Source organism: Labeo rohita, chromosome 13, assembly GCF_022985175.1.
Source record: "Labeo rohita strain BAU-BD-2019 chromosome 13, IGBB_LRoh.1.0, whole genome shotgun sequence".
NCBI classification, from domain to species: domain Eukaryota; kingdom Metazoa; phylum Chordata; class Actinopteri; order Cypriniformes; family Cyprinidae; genus Labeo; species Labeo rohita.
The window spans coordinates 13173942-13194998 of NC_066881.1; the positions used below are offsets into that span (position 1 = coordinate 13173942).

General features: G+C 35.0%; 3 protein-coding genes across 4 annotated transcripts in view; all 3 read left to right on the forward strand.

The window, feature by feature from the left end:
- The first annotated feature begins 308 nt into the window (after positions 1 to 308).
- Positions 309 to 1829, forward strand: nat8 (N-acetyltransferase 8). 2 transcript variants are annotated; one of them, XM_051125341.1, is made up of 2 exons: positions 309 to 464; positions 1006 to 1829. In XM_051125341.1, the coding sequence occupies exon 2, from the start codon at positions 1009 to 1011 to the stop codon at positions 1675 to 1677; it is 669 nt and encodes a 222-aa protein (XP_050981298.1). In that variant the 5' UTR covers positions 309 to 464; positions 1006 to 1008; the 3' UTR covers positions 1678 to 1829. The 2 variants fall into 2 exon arrangements, with proteins under 2 accessions (XP_050981298.1, XP_050981299.1); XM_051125342.1 differs by lacking the exon at positions 309 to 464 and adding an exon at positions 495 to 733.
- Positions 1830 to 2881: 1052 nt separating this feature from the next.
- LOC127175198 (N-acetyltransferase family 8 member 3) lies at positions 2882 to 3753 on the forward strand. Its single transcript, XM_051126128.1, has 2 exons — positions 2882 to 3070; positions 3144 to 3753. The coding sequence occupies exon 2, from the start codon at positions 3157 to 3159 to the stop codon at positions 3751 to 3753; it is 597 nt and encodes a 198-aa protein (XP_050982085.1). The 5' UTR covers positions 2882 to 3070; positions 3144 to 3156.
- A 1198-nt stretch (positions 3754 to 4951) lies between these two features.
- The window catches only part of dctn1b (dynactin 1b), a 33772-nt gene continuing 17666 nt past the window's right edge, over positions 4952 to 21057 (forward strand). The window contains 5 exon segments of the mRNA XM_051125338.1: positions 4952 to 5391; positions 11128 to 11379; positions 11479 to 11557; positions 11648 to 11679; positions 14361 to 14381. Coding sequence (XP_050981295.1) covers positions 5359 to 5391; positions 11128 to 11379; positions 11479 to 11557; positions 11648 to 11679; positions 14361 to 14381 — 417 coding nt within the window. The 5' untranslated portion in view covers positions 4952 to 5358.

The following is a 21057-nucleotide window of genomic DNA, read 5'->3' on the forward strand; positions in this document are numbered from 1 at the left end:
CTGTGTAACAGCACGGTTGTGAATCCAGCTTTTATTTTTCCACATATTAAAATGCTTTTAAGCCAATATTCTAACACTTAATCATAATGAATGAATCAGAAAGAAAGAATGGACATGTTGTCTATTAACCTTCCCCCATCTAGCATAATGACAACAATTACTGGAAAACAGATTTTACTTACTACTAACTACTAACCAGTAATATTACCCCCCTCCCCCAAACACACATCCGCTGTATTACATCGACTAAAGATTGTTTAAGTGTTTTAACACACTAAAGCGGTAGAGTAGAAAGAAAAGAAAGAAAGTTGCCGTAAAGCTCATCCAAATGCATCTTTATTGTCCTCCTCTCCATTGGATGGCGATAGTGCTTCCTCTTAAACTGTCGATTTGAAAGTAAAGAAGCAGCGTTGCCGTTGGAACAAAGTGAAGCATTAAATTTACTAGGGTCATTTACGGTACAGGTAAGTCTGTATTATTTGTTTTAAAAATAACGAAAATGCAGAGGAAAAGCTTCTTCAAAAGCCTCCTCATTTCGCATGATTTGGATGCATTTTGTCACAGTTAACATTTCTTTGAAATGCCAATGCAAATAAAGCTCTGAACACTTCCGTAAACACACAAATGCCTTATATATTTCCTCACTGGTAGCCCGTAGTCATTAAGTTAAGGTCAGTAACCTGGAAATCTCATCTTATCAACATCAGGGCTGCGGGTGATCGAGTAATTTGCTGTGAGTTTCTGTGCAACTATATAATTCGGTGTTTTTGATAAAAGTACAAACACTAAGGCTGGCAAAGAGAGATGTACTTCCTTATCTAACGTTTTATGTAAAGTAAATGCAAAATCTGTTATTTATGTAAATACACTTCCATCAGTTATATCAATGTATCTAGATCTGAAACGTTGTTCACTTACAAGACATGATAATGACAGGACAGGTGTAATAAGGTGTGATACACACAGTCTTGTGTAATTATTTCTAATGTCACACTTGATTTCAAGGTCATGGCTGAGTTCCAGATTCGTCGCTACCGTAAGGAAGATCATGAAGAAGTAAAGGAGGTTTTTACTATTGGGATGAGTGAGCACATCCCATCGTCCTGCATGCACATTCTCAAACAGCCCCTAGCACAGATGTTGTTGGGATGTGTGTTTTGCGCTTTGCTGACCAGTTCCATGTCCATCCTGTTACCTGTACTAGCAGTCACGCTGATTTTGGCCGCAGGCAGGCAGGGTGTGACTTACATGTTTAACAGGTACATCCAGACCTGCCTTGAGCAAGATCTCAATCACATTCAGGAGACCTACCTGGACCCACCAAACACCTGCTTCTGGGTGGCTGAGAGCCAAGGTCGTGTTGTGGGTACAGTAGCTTGTTTGCCTGCAGAAAAAGACCCGAGCTTCCTGGAACTGAAGCGGCTGTCGGTTAAAAAGACTCATCGTGGACAAGGCATCGCTAAAGCGCTGTGCCGTGTGGTGGCCGACTTTGCTCTTGAACGTGGTTTTCAAGGGGTGCTGCTGCTCACTTCGGTGATCCAGACAGATGCACAGAAGCTCTATGAGCACATGGGCTACATGAAGGTCAGCGAATTTAGTGCTCCGGATGTGATCGCCAAGCTGATTAATTTCACATTGTTGGAGTATCAGCTCATCCTCAAACTACATCGGAACTAAGGTTGAGATCTTCAACTTCAGCAAGACTGCCAAGGCTTTTTAACACTGACTTAGATTACTAATAAAGCACCGCTACTATTAAATTTAAATAATCAACCTTGGAGAAAAGGGAACAGTTGTTTTATAAAGAAAAAATGTTCAGATAAGAAAAATTCAATTATTGTTTTTGATTTGGGATTGTTCACCTAAAAATTTAAATTTTGTCTCACCATGTCTTTCCATCTTCAAAACACAAATTAAGATATTTCTAATGAAACCTAAGAGGTTTCTGTCCCTCCATTAAAAGTTTAGGTAATCTAAAAGATCCAAAAAGGCTTTTACTTATATCTAAACAATGATTTGTTATCTAATTAGTTCTTAATCTTAAGTTTTGGTTACCTGGGCTTTCAATGGACAGAAACCTCTTAGGTTTAATCAAAAATATCTTAATTTGAAGATATTTAAGATTAACCAAAGTTCCAAAGCCTATGGAATGACAAGATGATGAGTAAATGATGACAGAATATTAATGTTGGGGTGAATTACCCATATAGCGATCTTAAATAAAAGCAAAACATTTAAGGAATGTGTTCTTGGAGAAGATGATGTCTGTAGTCCTTGAGATTGTGTTGGTTAAGATCATTTATATTTATTTATACATAGCCTGTCTATTTCTAAGACTCAAAAAAAAAAAAAAACAGTAGTTTCCTGTAAGTCAAGTATTTGTATTTGGTCAATGAGAGGCATGAGATGTGAATGCTCTGGAACTGTCAGATGGTGCTCAACAGGAACTGCTTGCAGTGTGAATGATGTTACATTTCCACTTTCGTGACACTGACATCGATTAGTCATCATTATTAATAGTTCAAGCTTATTAACGAAATAACAGAATTATCTCTGTGTATTTGTCTTTTTTCTATTCTGTGTTTTTAATTTATGAAAGAATGAATGAAGTGATTGTCCTGTTACTGAATGTTTATACGACTCTCAGGATCTGAATGAAGTGATTTGTTCTAATAAAACCAAATGTAATTTGTTGTAATAACATAAATCAATAAAAAAAAAACTTTTATAAATGAACTGTTTTCACATTTTGCAGCTGTTCTGAGTTGGTTTTATCATCCCGACCTGATTTTTAGTGGGTTTGATTAGCTCTGTGAACAACATCAGTGGTCTGAACTTGCAGAGATCATGTGGTTCCAGGAAGTTCCAAATTCAGGAGCTGAATAGGCATCTTTTTATGTAGCTCAAATATTTCTTACTTCATACTATAAAGACTAATAACTAAAAATTGCATTTTTGGGCAGCATTTTGCACTTAGAACTGTATAAAAGCAAGTTTGGTAACTTTTATGTCTCTGTTTGATAGGGTTGGGCTATGAATAACAGTTCAGGCAGGAGAAGCCTGCATAATGGTAAGCTTTTAAACAATCACTGTTTTGTTATAACTTGTCATCTGCTTTCCTTACAATCCCACTTTAATCTCAGTTCAAAAGCCTTGATGATGTGGTATCAGATCCGTGAGTATCGGGATGCAGATTACTCAGCTGTGAGGACAATATACACCACTGGGTTCAGAGAGCATGTTGGAACTGTGTATCTTCTGGCTCTGAAGCGACCATGGATTCAAGGTATGCTGTGTGGAGTCTGTCTTCTCCTCCATATCCTCTCTGGCTCGATCCTAACCTGCATTTTGGGTGTCGGAGGGGTTATCCTGGCTATTTGGATGGCAGTGCAGTATATTTTTGAGCAGGGGATTCAGCTTGGGCTCAGAGAGGATCTGTTAGACATCAGGAACTCCTATATGCAGCCTGGAAGCAGGAGCTGCTTTTGGGTTGTAGAACTGAAAGGGTCTATTGTCGGGACAGTGGGCATTTTGCCCTGTGTGGAGGAGCCAGGTGCTTGGGAACTGAAAAGGATCTCTGTGAAACAGGAGTTTCGGGGTCGTGGCCTTGCGAAAGCTCTTTGTAAAACTGCTTTGGAGTTTGTTGCCAGACATAATGTGAAGAGAGTGGTGCTTTTCACCTCTATGGTCCAAACGGATGCTCATAATCTGTACAACAGCATCGGGTTTGAAAAGGAGGAGGAATTCGTGTGAATAAAGGACATAAATATTTACTTGAGATTAAATTATTGCCTGTTGTGATGGTCAGTTATACAGTTTAGCATCATTATGCAAATATATTTTACAGCAGAATGTTGCAATTTTGCCATCAGAGCTTTATAACAGTAATTTGTAACACTTTACAATAAGATGTCATTTGTTAACACTAGTAAATATATTAACTAAGATGAACAAACAATGAACATTACACTATTTATTAATCTTTGTTAATGTTAGTTAATAAAATAGTCGTTCATTGTTTGTTCATGTTAGTTCACAGTGAATTAACTAATGTTAACAAACACATCTTGTTATTTTAGTAATGCATTAGCTTTTATGTTGAAATTAATCTTTTATATGTTGAAATTAATATTAACTAAGATTAATAAATGCTGTAGAAGTATTGTTCATTCTTAGTTCATGTTAACTAATGTAGTTAACTAGTGTTAAATAATGAACCTTATTGTAAAGTGTTATCCAATAATTCAATATAATTTGATAACAATAATTACTTTAATATATAATCAAAATGCTAAAAGAGAAGTTTTGAATGCCCTGACATTTGTGCTTTTTCAGTATCTAAAAAACATATTAATGGCTAAAGTCTGAATTAATCAACTTATATTTACATGAATGTACATGTTTGTTTTTGAGAAAACAAATTTACGTGGTTATGAAAATTTGTTTTTTTTAAGTCACTGATAAGACCAAGAAACACATTCAGAACATTTGTGTAAACTTTTAGAACTATTTTATTAGAGTTTTTCTACAAAATGATGTGAAAATCATTTTGCTATAGCTGCAAAAAACAATATTTTGTTTATATTTGTAAAATATTTTTAACAAGGTGTTTTTTTAATATATATATTTAATTTTATACAGTTTTTATTTTAATTTTGGTATAGGTTTTTAGTAATTTTTTATGTGATTTTGTCATTTTCTCCCATTTTCATATTTAGCTTTTTTATTTCAGCTTTAGTTAATAAATTTTTATATAATTGTATTAATTTAATCATCTGTTATTAGGCCTTATCGTTTAGTATGTGTGTGTGAGAATCTGTTTATCCTTTAATCACTCAGAGAGTACACTTACGTGTTAAACATATTTACATGTTAATGTAATTGTGATGATAATTTAGTGTTGGAGGGCTTTAGGACCCAGTTCTGCCTCTTTTTCTCTCCTGCAGAAGGCAGCGCAGACATTAGCGCAGTTGCGCTGCTCTCACACACTCACCTACCAACACAGATCAGTCAGACAGACTTACACACACATCTCTCATTTCAACTGAATCTAATGCTAATGTCCTTCTGACAGTTTACATGTTAGCGGGTTCATCTGAGCTCAGACATCCAGTAGGACCTCCTCTGGTGTCTCTCCCTGTGTCCCCTCTGGGGGGTTCAGTTTTGGAGCTGGACCAAAACGCACATCTCTGATACTCATCGTATGGACAAAGGCTTGAGTGATGAGAGTTAGGTGGAGATAGAGAAAGACAGACAGAGAGATAGAGATAGAGAGACAGTGGGTTGGGGGGTTGAAAAGCCTTTGCTGGTTGCTGAAGCAAGGCAAGGAACCGTTGTCAACGGCGACGCAGGAGCAGCATGTCTCAGATGAAACGATACACTTACAGCAGGGTGAGTGACATACGGTGTACACACTTTCTTTTTAAATGGTTTTACTTGTGTTAAAGTAGAGTTAGTGTGTTGTGATGCTGATAGTGTGGACATGCAGGTGTTGTAGCATATGCGTAGGCTCAGTCAGTCTTCTGGAATTTGTAAGGCTCAGCTTTTGGCTAAAATGCAATTGCTTGTGTACAAACTCTTACAATCAATTGCTGTGTGTGTTTTTGTATGGATGAGGCAGTTTTTACTGCAGGCCAGTAATGGAGCGATGCAGTTTTAGGCACAGTTGCTGAGTAACACATTAAAAATCAGACTGTGATACATTTTGATGTTCATTATTCAGCTAGTTTCACTTTTTTTTGCTTCATTTGATTGTCTGCACTGTATGTCATGCTGTCTGTGACTAAAAGCATTTTGTAAAATCATATTAAATTTGATTCTGGTAAAGAGATAGTTTACTCAAAATGAAAATGATGTCATCATTTACTCACCCTCATGTCGTTCCAACCCTGTACGACTTTTGTTGGACAAAATAGAAGTCAGTGGGAACCAATACTGTTATTCTTATAACATTCTTATAACTTATTAATATTTTCTTTTGTGTTCTGCATTAGAAATTCATACAGGTGTGAAAGAACATGACGGTAAGTTAATAATGACAACATTTTAATTTTAGGGTGAATTATACCTTTTAACTTGACTACAGCCCAAATCCCAATACTAACAAACTAAATCAAAGCCTTTAGTCTTTTTTTCAAACAGGGAACTTGGTTAAAGGGATAGTTCACCAAACAATTAAATTCTGTCATTAATTACTCACCCTTAGGTCAATCCAAACCTGTAAGACCTTTGTTTGTCTTTAGAACACAAATTAAGATATTTCTGATGAAATCTGAGAGCTTTCTGACCCTGTATGGCCCATAAAGGTACCAGGAACATCAACAAAATAGTCCATGTGACATCAGTGGTTCAACCATAATTTTATAAAGCTACAAGAATACTTTTTGATGCACAAAAAAACTAAAATAACAACTTTATTCAACAATTCTTCTCCTTTGCATCACCCTAAATATCTTAATTCATGTTCTGAAGATGAATGAAGGTCTTACGGGTTTGGAACGACATGAGGGTGAGTAATTAATGACAGAATTTTCATTTTGGGGTGTACTATCCCTTTAAATGTAGTAATATCTTCCTTGATGTCTAGACATAAATCTTATTTGCTTTTCCTGTATAAAACATTAGACAGCACTACTATGCACATAAAAACCCAGTTTAAATGGACTGTTAGTGAATAGTAATGCATCCCGACCAGGATAATAAAATCTGAAATCATTTATGAGGAGCAGACAACAGTTCCCTGTGAGGAAACATATTAATAAACATAACAGATATGTCTTAATGATAACATAAAAAGGCAAAAAGATGAGGTATTGTGTGAGAGTATAGTGTGCAATTCAGTATAATAGTTCATTATAAAACAACAGAAGTCAAAAAGTTCCCCACCATGATAGAAAAACAAATGTGTGTGTGTGTGTGTGTGTGTATGTGTGTACTTGTTTTTGCTACATTGTGGGGACCAAATGTCCCCACAAGGATAGTAAAACCTGAAATTTTTGACATTGTGGGGACTGGCTTGAGGTCCCCATGGGTACAAAAGCTTATAAATCATACAGAATGAGTTATTTTGACAAAGTAAAAATGCAGAAAGTTTTCTGTAAGGGTTAGGTTTAGGGGTAGGGTTAGGGTAAGGGGATAGAAAATACAGTGTGGAGAGTATAAAAACCATTGCACCTATGGAGAGTCCCCACAAGGATAATAAACCAGACGTGTGTGTGTGTGTGTGTGTGTGTGTGTGTTTATTTATTTATTCATGTACTTATTCCCTGAACCTTTTGTGGATTGTAAGAGCTGTTATAAAAAAGAGGTTGAGTACTAAAATATATGATTTTATTTGATATTCACATGCTTTCGCATTATAATGAAAGCTTGTGAGCAATAACTTGATGGACCGCTTATAAGCAGAAAGTACATCAGGCATTAGTAAGCAAATCTCCTCAAACATAGACACTTTATGTCTAGCACATGAAACTCACACATGAAAAAGCTCTGCCGTTTAAGCTTCAAGTTTGCAGGGAACTCAAAATCATCCAAATTCTTTGGTTTTCCTTTTTAACCAGCCCCACATGAGCCATATCAACAATGACATTCCTAAACCCACAGTTTTCCACCCTTACTGACACAGTGACTTAATTCTGCTGAGTCACAAGTCAGTTTTCAGTAACTCCTGTGTCCTGCATGTGCACATGACGTATTCTTCAGCTGATTTTAAAATTAGCCTGCAACTTTATTATATTAAATCTGTCTGTGTAATGAATGAATATGTCGCACTTCAGTGAGCTGCTGCCCGTCTGTTTTCGAGTCACAGGCGAGGTCACATCTATCACTTGTGTTCTCTTTCTATTGTTCCACTGTAACCTAATAATGTTCCTAACTCTTTAGAGCATTTAGAGTTTACATTAGAGTCAGCAAGAATAATAAATAACACTGCAAATATTGTGCCTCATCTTGTTATCTTTCTGTGACCAGTGCTTATTTTTAGTATCAAGTAGATTCAGAAATAAAACTCATTTTGGACCCCAGCCTCTGTGTGATTAGAGAGAATTTAAATGACTAAATGGAAGTGAAATGGAGCAGGTCTCTCAGGATCAGCTGATTTGTGTGTGTGAGTGTGAGTTTCTGCACACTGTGGCTGCAGGTAACAGTGATGTCTTCTGCAGTGAAGATTAGGGCTGCGTCACTAACTTTTTTTAGCCATGAGCTCTGGTCGGAGTGTTCCTAAATAACCCTCAATTGTCCTCTTAGACATATAATCTAGAGGGCATGAGAGACTTTTTCAGAGGAGCCTGCAAATTGCTTTAACTCCTCCAGATTGTCTAGTGTGATGTACTGTGTTTTAACTTTATTCCACAAAACGTCTGAATGTTGCTGGATTTGATAACTTGCACAGTTGGTCTGAATCTGACTGACTGAGTGACAAATGTGCAAAGATATAGTGGAATATCACTGGGACAACTGACTGTTTGTGGCTCTTCATTTATCTGTGCTTGTGGGAATTTTTCAGTGACCGTTTCTGCAAGTTGATTCACTCTTTCAGCATAGAGTCATTCCATCTTGCTGTTGCAACAGTTTTTCTTTGGCTTTCTTTGAATATGTTTTAACTGACAAAGTAAAAACAGTAAAAGAAATTAAGGTTTTTGAGGAAAACATTCCAGTATTTTTCTCAATATAGACTTCAGTTGTGGCCAATGGGTTGAAGGTCCAAACTGCAGTTTCAGTGCAGCGTCAAAGGGCTTTACACGATCCTGCTTGAGGTGTAAGGGACTTATCTAGCAAAACGATCTGTCATTTTCTAAGAAAAGTACAAATTTATATACTTTTTAACAAAGGCTTGTCTTGCACTAGTTCGACCGTACGCATTATGTAATCACGCACACGTGACATAGTCGGAAGCAGTGTTAAAGGGATAGTTGTCCCAAAAATGAAATATAGCCCATTATTTACTCACCCTCCAGGCATCCTAGATGTATATAACTTTATTCTTTTAGACAAATCCAATCAGAGTTATATTAAAAAAGATCCTGGCACTTCCAAGCTTTCAAGCCATGGCAATAGGTGGGTGTTTCTCTTCATCAGTCCAAAACAAGTCCAATAAAGTGCATCCATCCACAAAAAAAAAGTGCTCCACACAGCTCTGGGTGGTGAATAAAGGCCTCCTGTAGCGAATGGATGAATTTTTGTAAGAAAAATATCCATATTTAAAACGTAGCAATCACTTTTCTCTAGTTTCCGCTAATTGGAGCCGTTCTAATGTTAGACGTCGGTGTTACGCATGCACCAGTAAGTCTCGCAAAAGCCAAGTTTGTTTACAGGAGCAAAGGAAGCAGTTTCCTTACGTCAGCAACGGAAAACCAGTCTCCTCTTGGCTTATATCGAAATCTACTGACATATATATATATATTTTTTTACAAATCCTCATTTCCTACTTCTAATTCGTGACTGTTGTTTTGTTTACCTCTCTTCACTGCGCATTCGTGTTTGTCAATTCTGAGCGGCGCATCCGCAACGCCGACGTCCTACGTCATCCACCTGGGATGGCTTCCATGTATGACCAGGTGCTGCAAGGTAGATTAAAGTGATTATTACGTTTTAAATATGGATATGTTTCTTACAAAAAATGCATTGATTCGCTACAGGAGGCCTTTATTCACTCCCTGGTGCTGTGTGAGGCACTTTTTTATTATGGATGGATGCACTTTATTGGACTAGTTTTGGACTGATGAAGAGAAACACTCGCCTATTGCTATGATAAAGCTTGAAAGAGCCAGGACAGTTTTTTAATTTAACTCCAATTGGATTCGTCTGAAAGAAGAAAGTCATATACACCTATATATACATCATATACATACTTTCCATAATGTGTGAAGACACACATCGCAGAGCTAGTGCAAGATGAGCATTTGTGGTTAGAAAGTATAAAAGTATATAAATGTATATATATATATATATATATATATATATATATATTTTTTTTTTTTTTTTTTTTTAAGAAAATGACCTATGGTTTCACTAGGTAAGACTCTTATTTCTCAGCTGGGATCGAAAGCCCTTTGAAGCTGCACTGAAACTGCAATTTGGACCTTCTACACTTTTATCCAAAGCGACTTACAAAAGAGGACAATGGAAGCAATCAAAATCAACAAAAGAGCAATAACATGCAAGTGATATTACAAGTCTCAGTTAGCCTAACACAGTATATGTAGCAAGGTTTTTTTTTTTTTTTTTTTAATTTTTATAATAAATAAAAAGAATACAGTCAGAATATAAAAGAAAAAGCAAGCTAGTGTTAGAGGCTTTTTTTGTTTTTTGTTAATTGCATAATAAATCAATAGAAAAATTGGTAGAATATACAAAGAACAGAGAAGCTAGTTGTTTTTTTTAAAGAAAACAAGTAACGTTAAATAAATAGAGTATAAGTCTAAAATTGATTTTTTTTTAAAAATAGAATTAGAATAAAGAGTGCTAGATATTTATAAGTTAATATGAGTTTATAAGTTAATGCTAAGCGACATAGCATTTATCACTGTATAGAATACTATAAAAAAAGTAAAAGTTTTGAATCAATTTACAGAAGGACACTTTAAAACACTTGTTTGGACTAAAAATATGTTGTCATTCTCATAAGATTTTGTACTTTAATGCTGTAGTAAACTAAAAACATTCATTGGTCAAAAAAGAAAAAATATATATATAAAAGATGAATTTGACTTATAGACTTTAGATTTCTATATATATCATGATATATCGTCATTGTGAATTTTTGTGGCCATGATAATCGTGTTGTGACAAATCTGATATTGTGACAGCCTTAATTTAAGGGTTTTTCCACCTTCTGTTCTAATCTTCTCAGAAATATCTCAAGCCGTCATTTCTAGTTTGTGATGTTTAGTAACAGAATTAGTATTGAAAGCTTGGAAAGATTTTAGCAACGGACACCACTTGGTATATAATATTACTATCAAACCAAGTGGCAATATCTCTCTATATAAAAAGGTATAGCTAAAGTGTCCACGGTATGGCAAAAGTGTTTAATACTTTTTAGGTCCACTGTATGTCAAATCAAAAACATTTCATCAATCTACCATTTTCTTGATATAATCAAAAGCTCTTTTTCTCTCTCATTCCCAGACCACCAGCAGTGGCAGCAGTAGGATGAGTTCAGATGGAGGTGGGCGGCCTGTTAAGGTGGGCTCTGTGGTAGAGGTCATCGGTAAAGGTCATCGAGGCACCGTGGCATATATTGGAAATACCCTCTTTGCCTCTGGGAAATGGGTGGGAGTCATTCTAGAGGAACCTAAAGGCAAGAACGATGGCACTGTGCAGGGTAAACGATACTTCACCTGTCAGGAGAATCATGGGATATTTGTACGCCAATCACAGGTACTCCCATATATGCTTGCTTATATATAAACACTGACAGGTGAAAACATGTAAATGTTCTTTGGTTAACTTCTTAGAAACTGCTGTGATCTCTTGCAGATTCAGTTAGTAGAAGATGGGGCCGACACGACATCTCCTGACACACCTGAAGCTGCCACCTCCAAAATGCTGAAGCGGGGTATGCAAACAGTTTCAGGCGCATATCTGCTTGCAACCATGTTTTTCACGTGAAATTGTAATGATCTCATTTTATCTTTTATTTTCTCAGAGATAATTGAAGGTCCAAAGTCAAACAAAGTGGTGAGTGAGGAAAGGGATTTCAACATAACAAATACGTTCTTACATTGGTACTTGTGCACAGTGTTTTTGTGAGACTGTGTGTATATTTATAACTTTTTTTCCTTTACAAACACCAGTGGCCTTTTAAAAAGGTGTTTAGTCTCACTTAGCAAAACTTTTGCAGCTATTCTGACCAAGAAACACCCACTCAGACAGGAAAGGTCGGTCTGTTTATCTCAAAAAAGCCAACAGTCATAGTTTGATTTTTAAAATGCCATGTAGAGGCAAGTTCATCTGAAATTGTTGATACCACAATAATAATCTGTTTAGTCACCGGCCGTACCGAAAACACCAGAGAATTTATCTGAAATGTGTGTAATTAGAATTTCTGAATAAATACATAGTTATTTAGTTCTTCAAGTGAATATGTAGTTTACTTGCTACTACACAGTTTAAAAGTAAGTACATTTCTTTGGCAAAAAAAATGGTGCCAGTATTCTAGAAAACTTTGGCCAATCCAAATTTCTTCCTTGAAGGTTCATTGTTGTCACTTAAATTCACAGGGCCTAAGAACAAGTTTTTAATGCATTGGACCCGTCTTCCTTGAACCCACTGTATTAGCTCTAAGAAAAGTTGTAGTGCCAGCCAAACAGATTCGTGCTCACTGTTTCAGCTGTTTCTTTCCATGTTTGTATGTAATACACATTAGACAACCTGTGAATGGATTGTGGGTGTGTCATCTGAGGCTACTTTACATTAAAAGCATAGCGTTTTACTTCTCCTTTCCAGCAGAGGGGGATATAGTAACACCCTCTGGCCATGACATACTGCTCATTCTGTATCGGTGTCTGTAAAAGTGAACCATGTTTCTGATTCCCCTCTGATTTCATCTCGTACATGAATTTAACAAGCATGATTTTGCACTTTGTAATACCTCCCAACCAAAAAATAATACTATATTGCATGAACACACATATTGTCTTTCTCTCGTGTCCCTTGTGAAAAAGAAGTGTGCGTATTTATATTGAATGTGCACTTATAGTGTACTTCAAATTTTAAAAGTATATTTTTAAAAAACTGTACTTGCAGATAATACAATAGTCTACTTAAGTGTACTTTAAGAGAGTGCACTTTCATGACTATGTTTCTGAACCCACTTACTGTTGAAGTCAAAAGTTTACATACATAAGAGAGATCATACAAAATGCATGTTATTTTTTATTTAGTACTGACCTGAATAAGATATTTCACATAAAAGACGTTTACTTATAGTCCACAAGAGAAAATAATTGTTTAATTTACAAAAATTAATTTACATACGCTTGATTCTTAGTTCTGTGTTGTACCTGAATGATCCACAGCTTTGTGTGTTTTTTATTTATTTATTTATTTATTTATTTATTTTTTGTTTAGTGATATTTGTTCATGAGTCCCTTGTTTGCCCCGAACAGTTAAACTGCCTGCTGTTCTTCAGAAAAATCCTTCAGGTCCCACACATTCTTTGATTTTTCATCATTTTTGTGTATTTGAACCCTTTCCAACATTGAATTTATGATTTTTTAGATCTTTTCACACTGAGGACAACTGAGGGACTCATATGCAACCATTACACAAGGTTCAAAAGCTCACAGATGATTCAGAAGAAAACACAATGCATTAAGAGGGGGTGGGGGTGTCAACTTTTTGAATTTGAAGATTAGAGTAAATGTAACTTATTTTGTCTATGTTTGTATCTTCTGTAGCTTCTGAAGGGCAGTACTGTTTGAAGATGTGCACATCTTCATTCCGTTCAGAAGTTTACACCTGTGAAAAAATGTGTGGGAACTAAAGGATTTTTCTGAAGAACAGTAGGCAGTTTAACTTTTCGGGACAAACAAGGGACTCATGAACAACTGTCATTAAAACAAAAAATGTGGATCATTCAGGTAACAACACAATATTAAGAATCAAGTGTATGTAAACTTTTGTACAGGGCCATTTTTATAAATGTAACTATTATTTTCTCTTGTGCACTATATGTAAACATCTTTTTCAGGTCAGTACTAAATTAAAAAAAACATGCATTTTGTATGATCCCTCTTTTTTTGGTAAAATAATTACCGTTTTTCAGTCTCTGCAAGGTGTATGTACTGTAACTAAGTACACATAAAAGGTGCATTTGGTATTCACTTTAAAGTAAAATAAAGCATATTTTAGTTTACCATAAGTGCTTGTCAGTACATCAATGGTGCAGTTTAACCATTATACCAATATAAAAGAAGTAATAATTATGAAATTACATGTAAAGCTATACATAAATGGGTCTGCCTAAATGGGTCAAAAAACACTCTTAAGTTACATTTAATATAAGTATATACATTTTCATTTTCTAAACATGCAATTAGGTCTGAAAACATTACATTCAGTTTGCACTTAAGTATATTATTTCTGCATTAAGTACTCTTTTTAAAAATATGCTAAAGTGTACTTATTTTTCACAAGGACTCCTAAATCTACCCTCATTAATACAGACATGCATGAACACAACTTGTATTTGTCACAGACATGCAAAGTCTCTGTCTAAGATGCAAAAAGATTATTACGCTGTTTATGTGGGAGTCCTGGTGTGTTTGTATGTGAGAGAGACGTTTATGCTCATTACAAACACACAGACTGATTGAACTTTAATCTGTCACCTCTTCCTCCTCCGTCTGAGTGTGCAGCGAGGAACCAAACCCAAAAAGGTGCTGCATGTTTCTCTAACCTCTGTTTCCATAGCAATGGCAATATTGAACAGCTCTGCTGCATGGCATCACACAAACAGCACATTACCTGTGTGTGTGTGTGTGTGTGTGTTCATCAGGAGTGTTTGTTTCTATATTGTTTCTGTTAATTCTATGTACATTTATTCATGTGTGCTAGTGCTTTGCTAGCTGGATGGCAGTGTTCCTTGATGAGTTACTGCTTTCAAATGGATATTGTGAATTAGCATGCTGAGTGTGATGTGTTTATGTGTGTGAGACAGACCTAGTGAATGTGCGAGTGAAAGTGATTTGACTTATGTTTTACAGTATGTAGTGCTGTTGTTGTGTTCGAGTTTGAAAATATTTTTAAAAATAAGAGGTCAGTGTGATTTTAATTAATATGCATTATTTTATACATTTTTAAAGGTTTATTGCACATTTGAATATGAATATGAAACATTATGCACTATTTTTCCATCACTTAAACATGCTAAAAAAAAAAAAAAACACCTATATTTTTAAGTCTTGTGTTTGGCTATGGTCTAAGACTATGTTTTGATGAAAGACTGAGTGTTTCTTTCCCCCGAGACAAAACCTTGTACTGCAGCCTGGCTTGGCATTAGATGTCTTGTCATTAGATCACCGCTGAAATATTGGACTTGAAAGCCGTGTGTGCTTCCCTGTGTTTTCTTCTAAATGTCAGTGCTTGAGGTAATGCTATTTATGAGGTTATCTAGTTCAGGCTGTCAGTATGGATTGTTCAGAGCTCTTGCCCTGAGGTTGAAAGTATAAATGGACATTAATGGAGAAGAGGACCTGTGTTTAACTCTCTTAAACCTTGATTTCTTTCACATTAGAAAATCTTGGTAACAAATAAATTTAGCATGAATTTGGTAATAGAAACAAAAATTGGTCAGTGAGGGGTTTATGTGCTTACTTTATTACTTAAAGGAATAGTTCACCCAAAAATAAACATTCTGTCATTAATTACCCTCATGTCATTCCAAACTCGTTAGACCTTCGTTCATGTTCGGAACACAAATTAAGATATTTTTGATGAAATCCAAGAGCTTTCTAACCCTGCATAGACAGTTACGCAACTGACACGTTCAAGCCCCATAAAGGTAGTAAGGACATTGTTAAAATAGTCCATGTGACATCAGTGGTTCAACTGTAAGAAAACAAAACTATCGACTTTATTCAACCATTTTTTTCTCTTCCGTGTCAGTCTTTAATGCATGTTCACAAGAGTACAACAACACATGCAGGTGCTGGTGCTGCTGATGCAGAAGCTGGTATTCTAATGTAGAACCCAGATCTGCTGTGCCCTGTTTACAAGCAGAGGAAGACGCATGCTGTATGTAAAACAACCTTCATAAACATGTCTGAAGATTACAACAGAGTGAGGATGACAGAGAGGCCCAGTCTTACTTATTTGAACCAGCATATACAGACGATGAAATAAGAGAGATGGATGTTCTACATCAGAACGCCGGCTGCTGTTTTAGCAGCACCACACGTATGCGCCGTGATACACTTGTGAACGCGCATCGAAGACTAACACAGAAGAGAAGAAATTGTTGAATAAAGTTGTTATTTTTGTTCTCTTCATGACATCACATTTGCAAGCTAGTTTTTACCAATTTTAAAAAAAACCCACCAAAGTTACCCAATCTTAACCCATGGATGAACTGTATATACCTTTTTATAAAAATTGTAAGAAAACAAAATATGTACTTTTTTTATAGGTACTGCCCCAATGAAAGCTTTGTACCTTTTTTTAATGAGGGGAAATAGCATTATATCTGTTAAAATGAAAAGCATGTAATGATATTAATACTATTTTTTAAATGTTATTTTTGGGTAGCAAACATATATACTTGTGATATTCTATCTTGTGATCTATCTATCTATCTATCTATCTATCTATCTATAGATATATATAGATAGATAGATAGAGATAGAGATATATAGATATATATTCTACAGAATAGGTGCAAAGTCAGAGCTGGAAACATCTTGGAAAAAAAAATATTTTTCACAAATTCTGTATGTATGCAAATTGTATAATATTCAATGTACACATTTCTAGTCATTGTGCAGTTAATTCTCGTACTGTATTTTCAGAAAGTTTTGGAATATTTGTCCTCTCCAATACAAAATTTGTCACTACCGTAACAAAGTAATATATGTGACCCTGGACCATTCAAAACCAGTCATAAGGGTCCATTTTTCGAAATTGAGCTTTATACATCATCTGAAAGCTAAATAAATAAGCTTTCCATTGATGTTTGATTTGTTAGGATAGGACAATATTTGAATATATGGAATCTGGGGGTGCTAAAAAATCAAAATATTGAGAAAATCACCTTTAAAATTGTCCAAATGAAGCTCTTACTAATGCATATTACTAATCAAAAATTAAGTTTTGATATATTTACAGTAGGAATTTCACAAAATATATTCATGAAACATGATCTTTACTTAATTTCCTAATGATTTTTGGCATAAAAGAAAAATCACTAATTTTGACCCATACAATGTATTGTTGGCTATTGCTACAAATATACCCTAGTTACCCTAGTGACTTAAGACTGGTTTTGTGGTCCAGGGTCACGTATAATTTAATTAGAAGGGTTATATTGACCTATTATGATTTTGTTTACTTCTACCTTGTAAATATAAACACTACCGTTCAAAAGTTTGGGGTCAGTACATTTTTATTGTTTCTTTTTTCTTTTTTTTTTTTTTTTAAGAAATTAATACTTTTATTCACCAAGGATGTATTAAGTTAATAATTAAAAGTTTATTAAAAGTTAATAATAAATAATTTACATTGTTATAAAATATTTATATTTTGAATAAACACTGTACTTTTTAAACTTGTTATTCATGAAAGAATCCTGAAAAAAAAAATCACAGGTTCCAAAAAATATTTGGCAGCACAACTGTTGATATTATCCAACATTGATCATTCTAATAATAAATCCGCATATTAGAATGATTTCTGAAGGATCATGTGACACTTAAGACTGGAGTAACAACTGATAAAAATTCAGCATTTCATCACAGGAATAAATTCTATTTTAAAGTATGTTAAAATAAAAAACATTATTTTATATTGTAAAAACATTTTGCATTATTACTGTTTTTTTTTATATTTTTAATCAAATAAATGCAGCCTTGATGAGCATAAGAGACTTCTTTAAAGACTATTACAAGCCTTACTGACCCCAAACGTTTGAACGGTAGTGTATATACACTGTGTGCAGAATTATTAGGCATGTTGATATTCTGGTCATATTTTTTTTCCAAACACATTTTACCAATTCCAAACCACATCAGTCTTAGTAACTACTGTTAATTTTGTATTTAATCATTTATATGTGATGCATAATTGTCCGTGAAGGCTGGAAGTGAAAAACTCCTTATATTCAGGTGTGCAGGATTATTAGGCATGTTTTCGTTTACAGCTAAAATGAGCCAAAAAAGATATTTAACCCAGACTGAAAAGTCCAAATTATTAAATGCCCATGAGAAGAATGCAATACTAATGCATTACAAGAATTTGCAAAGTTAAGGCTTGACCATTGGACAGAGAAATGCTTGTTGAGTCTGCATGGTCAGAAAAAACAGGTGGAGAAGAAAAGATGCATGTTAACTGCAAAAGAATTAGGAATTAAGGTGAAGAATTAGGTGTGACACCATCAGGAACCGTTTCCAGTTCTCCAGCGCCACCATTTTCCAGAACTGCAACCTACCTGGAGTCTTCAGAAGTACGATGTGTCAGGTTCTCAGAGACTTTGCTTGGTAAAAAATCTAAAAAATGCCCCTGACTTAATAAGAATAACAAGCTGACGTCTTGTGAAATACATGAAGACAGTTTTTTTATATGCTTTAGAGACAGATAAGTTGAGAGTGACTCTTGAAGGACAAGCATCACATCCTCTTGTACCTCTGATTCAAGAATTTATCTTCTAAAATCTGGCAGTAAGTTTTGGGAGTTCATTTTAGTCCATCTCTGCAAGTCAGACTTTTCAGGATAAGAGACTAAACATGAACTCCCAAAACTTACTGCCAGATTTTGGAAGATAAATTCTTGAATCAGAGGCACAAGAGGATGTGATGCTTGTCCTTCAAGAGTCACTCTCAACTTATCTGTCTCTAAAGCATATAAAAAAACTGTCTTCATGTATTTCACAACACGTCAGCTTGTTATTCTTATTAAGTAAGGGGCATTTTTTAGGATTTTTTACCAAGCAAAGTCTCTGAGAACCTGACACATTGCACTTCTGAAGACTCCAGGTAGGTTGCAGTTCTGGAAAATGGTGGCGCTGGAGACTAAACGGTTCCTGATGGTGTCACACCTAATTCTTCACCTTAATTCCTAATTCTTTTGCAGTTAACATGCATCTTTTCTTCTCCACGTGTTTTTTCTGACCATGCAGACTCAACAAGCATTTCACTGTCCAATGGTCAAGCCTTAACTTTGCAAATTCTTGTAATGCATTAGTATTGCATTCTTCTCATGGGCATTTAATAATTTGGACTTTTCAGTCTGGGTTAAATATCTTTTTTGGCTCATTTTAGCTGTAAACGAAAACATGCCTAATAATCCTGCACACCTGAATATAAGGAGTTTTTCACTTCCAGCCTTCACGGACAATTATATATCACATATAAATGATTAAACACAAAATTAACAGTAGTTATTAAGACTGATGTGGTTTGGAATTGGTAAAATGTGTTTGGAAAAAAAAATATGACCAGAATATCAACATGCCTAATAATTCTGCACACAGTGTATATGCTATATTATTAAAAGTTTTCAGAGGTAAATCAATAACAGTTACATTTTTAACAATAATTAACAACAATTGATTTATGAGATTTGTTTTATTTTGAATCCAATCTTTCTTTGTAAAAGGCAAAAAGTTGATCATACTGATTTCAAACTTAAGGATTCATTAGTTTGAATATACACTGAACCAAAGACTATCATAACATCCTAGACAATTATTCAGTATACTTTATTTTTGACAAAACATCCTGGTAGGGAGAGCACATTTGTGGTAGTGACACTAATGTTTTAGTAGTGACCACATCACATTATAGAATTTTAACTTGCATACTGAAACACTACGAAAACATACTAAAATGCTGAACATTTGCAAAACTGTACTTAAAATTTAGTTTATTTACCCCAAATAAAGTATTATGTGTTCTTTTTGTCACTGAAACAATGATGACAACTGTTTTGGTATTGACAATTTTAGATACTTTTGGGCCCAGTTCAAAGATGCTAATCAGCACATGGTTAGCTGACGTTCCTTAAAGTTACACACAAATTTTCAGACTTTTGAACACATTTATCTCAAAATGATGAGACCTATCTACTCACCATATAGCTATGAGAGAGAGTGACACATGAATATTTCCTGATCATAAATGTAGGGGTGTAGTTAAAATCAGTCTCAGCCAATGGACTAAAATATACACTGTTTCGGTAGTGACATGAAAAGGCGGGACACATTGTTTTACATACATTTTTATAATTTACAAAGAAAAACTTTTTTTGAACTTCTTGAACTTGAAGATATTTTTAAAAACAACAATGGAAAAACATATAATATCATTCATTCAATATCATTTTTTAACATTGAAATGTAGGGGTTTGGGTTTGAGTTTGGGACAGTCGCCTTACAATTGAAAGCTTACTGAGGTTTCAAATATTATTGTGGGTTTCAGTAGATTATAAAAGAATCTTAGTAAACATCTAAGATTTGAATACTTGATGCTTTTTAAATGCTTATTTTGGTTGTGGGACAGCAGTTTGCACCAATTCTGTAGAATTGCCCATATGTACACAGATACCAAAGTATACCATTATAAGTACAGTAAAAACAGTATATATATATATATATATGTATATATATATGTATATACATATATATAAACGACAGTAGACAGGTTTTGTGGTAAAACACATACAAAACTTTGCAACAATAGCTTGATAATATGAAAACTGTAATATCAGGTGTTAATTCTAATTAGTACTAATTCATAAATAATAAGCCCTGATAAATGCAGGCTGTTCATATGACATAATAAATGAAGACTTAGTAGAATGCAGTGAGAAAACAGTGAAGGTGCAGGATTGTTTTTCATGTTTGTTCACCAGTCTCTGTTTTCCGCTACACATCACTTTTCCCTCTTGCAGAGCTGTAATGTGATATATCAATCTGTTTCCATCCCTCCCCACTCTGTGCTATAATGGATTCTCAAATAACGATGCGCCTGCTCTTACAAACCGCAGTAATGCATTTAAAATGTACAGAAACACATTTCAGATCTTAAAATGCTTTAGAGGTAACACTTTACAGACGGTCCCATAACCAACACTACCTAACAATGTTTTTGGTGTACATACTCTACATGTATGTGCTAAACTTGGCTCTAGATATACCATAAGTTTAAACTACAAGTTGCTAAAACATGGTCTCTGTAGAGCCTATAGAGATACTAATGGAGTGTTGCTAGGATACCGGCCAGACTCCCATCAGTCCCTCCCTTTCTCCCTCTTTCCGCTTTTGTTCCAGCCTGTCTCTCTGTCTGGAGGGAGGGGTGCATGTGTAGTGATGTAATGCGCTTGCTAGGCAGCCGTTGGCACAGCAGA

Coding starts and splice junctions, on each gene's coding strand:
- nat8 (XM_051125341.1), top strand. CDS start 1,009: ATGGCTGAGTTCCAGATTCGTCGCTACCGTAAGGAAGATCATGAAGAA.
- LOC127175198 (XM_051126128.1), top strand. CDS start 3,157: ATGATGTGGTATCAGATCCGTGAGTATCGGGATGCAGATTACTCAGCT.